The sequence below is a fragment of the Terrapene carolina genome, unplaced genomic scaffold, assembly GCF_002925995.2.
Source record: "Terrapene carolina triunguis isolate 2854851 unplaced genomic scaffold, T_m_triunguis-2.0 Scaffold85, whole genome shotgun sequence".
NCBI lineage: Eukaryota > Metazoa > Chordata > Testudines > Emydidae > Terrapene > Terrapene triunguis.
Genome location: NW_020664436.1, coordinates 57,419,658 through 57,421,933, shown reverse-complemented (window position 1 = coordinate 57,421,933; position 2,276 = coordinate 57,419,658). Strand labels below are relative to the sequence as shown.

Below are 2,276 nucleotides of genomic sequence, written 5' to 3'. Positions count from 1 at the left end.
ACATCAACTTTGTTATACACACACATATATACCAACTTAAGAAACTATTCTTGGCTAACATAAGATGTATATAATTTATAAGGATATCAGTCAAAATGTTAACATTATAGCTGAGTGAATACTGCACAAAACGAAACAAAAAACCCAACCACTCTTCCACCAATATCTGTAATTTTTATACGAATTCATTCTGGCCATTCTTGTGCCTCTTTTGTGTTTGCTTTCCACAAATATTTGAGTGATTAAGTGTTACTGGTAGCAGCATTTCCAGAAACCAAACTTTAAATTGCTGTCTGAGTAATCATCATGGTGGAAGTGCCTGTCCACGTCTCTGGTCTGGAGACAGCTGCGTGCTGCTGTTTCGATCTGAAAAATTGCAATTAAACAGCACGGCTCACTTTTCAAATATCGGGTATCAAATACTCCTAGCAAATTGTTCAAGACTGATGCATAGAATGGAAAAGGGCAAGAAGATTTGAATAATGAATACACTTGAAATGATCCAAGAATATCTGCAAACTCGCATAAATTATTCATTGCAAATTATTTCTCAATTCTATTTAATATTGAAATTTGGAGAAGAATATCAACATTCCTGTAAATTCTGATTGAAACTTGAGTTATCTTTGGACTATTTAAACAAAAAAACAAAAAAAACCTGAGAATGACTTTTAGTTTGACTATTTACTTTCATTTGCCATTTTTTGAATGAGCTTTTGGCACTAACCTCTGTATTTTAATGCTATACAGGACAACGACCAGTATTCTCACTTGTTGGATTATCAGTCTTTGCTATACAAGGGTCACAATGCCTTTCGTGAGAAGTATTTCAGTGGTGTGACAAAGAGGATTGCCAAGGAAGAAAAAGACAACTAGAAGTAAAAAAAAAAAAAAAATAGATTAAAAATGAGGAAAGTATGAAGATTGTATTTCTTTGTAAAGACATCTGGATGCTTCAGAAAGCAAATACTGTTTTTAATTTTAAAAAAGGTCACAATGAAAACCACAACATAGGTTAAGAACAGTTCTTTTTAATTAGCTTTGTTTATAGCAGATTTATTGTACAAGTTTTTTGAGCCTTATTTAATTTATATTTGTACTTTCAAGTACTAATGATGATTGACTAAAACCATTATTATTATTCTTTTACCATTAACTTTTACAGAAAATAGTAGTATTGTTTGGCTTCTTAAACTGTGAACATCTGGATGCTTTAGAAACACGTAATAGAGATCAAGGTTTGCTTATTAGGAATATTGCTTTCATTTGTTTTGTTTTTTTGTAACTGATACACAATAAAAACCAACAGAGCTTGTTGTGACTTTTTAAAATTGTGTTGCATGCAACAGATTCTCATGTGAATTCTTACTGCCATGTACTGGGCCAGCTATGTTTAAAAAAAAAAAAAACCTCTAGGAGCTGAGGACCTGACAAGGCTTGGAGAGGCTATTAAACCCCATAAAGCCTGTCCACATCTGAAGCTCATCTGTACCTTGGATTTGCTGTTGCATTCCTAAACTTTGACTGCTGGTCAAGCCAACTGTCTGCAATTTTTGATTCAGAAACTAACTGATAGTTAAAGCAGTAACAACAACAAAAGATTTGGTAATGGTTTCTTAGTGGTATTAAGCCTGATCAGCTCTTTGAAACTGAAATTGTATTTTTTAACGGGAAAACTTTGCTGAACCTACATTGTGTCCATCGTGAAAATATCTTGCTTGAAAACTACTAGACCCATTAATTAAGGATATTAATGGCTTTACTTGCTTTTGATGGTCAAATATACCTCAGCAGGGCATTGGTGAGTGTATCTATTTGTTCCAGCTAGATAGAGCCCCATTTCTTAATTTACTGCAGGTTATTGTGGTCATATAATAGTCTGCATATAGTGGTGACCTTCAAAAAGCCAGTGATACCTAGGCAGGCACGAGCCTGCATCTCTTCGGTTCATTGACTTATTTCACCTTCCCTTGTGTTTGACTCTGAGGGCACGGCTACACTGGAGAGTTTACATCAGCGCAGCTGCAACAATACAGCTGCATTGCTGTGAGCTGTCTAATGTAGCTTCAACAGAGCTCTCCTGTCGGCTTAACTACTCCAGCCCCGCGCTCCATGAGCAGCGGTAGTTATGTTGGCGGGAGAAGCTCTTCCACCGACATAGCGCTGTCTATGCCGGCACTTTAGTTGGTATAACTTGTGTTGTACAGTGGGTGATTTATTCACAACCAACCCCCGTTCTTCCGAGCGACATAAGTTATACTGACATAAGCTGTAGT

The 2,276-nt window shown here is 36.0% G+C and overlaps 1 protein-coding gene across 1 annotated transcript in view; it reads left to right on the top strand.

The window, feature by feature from the left end:
* Positions 1–1,331, top strand: part of TRMT11 (tRNA methyltransferase 11 homolog) — a 48,006-nt gene extending 46,675 nt beyond the window's left edge. Inside the window, exon 13 of the mRNA XM_026649830.2 lies at positions 751–1,331. Coding sequence (XP_026505615.2) covers positions 751–876 — 126 coding nt within the window. The 3' untranslated portion in view covers positions 877–1,331. The remainder of the gene's footprint in view (positions 1–750) is intronic.
* The last annotated feature ends 945 nt before the right edge of the window (positions 1,332–2,276 follow it).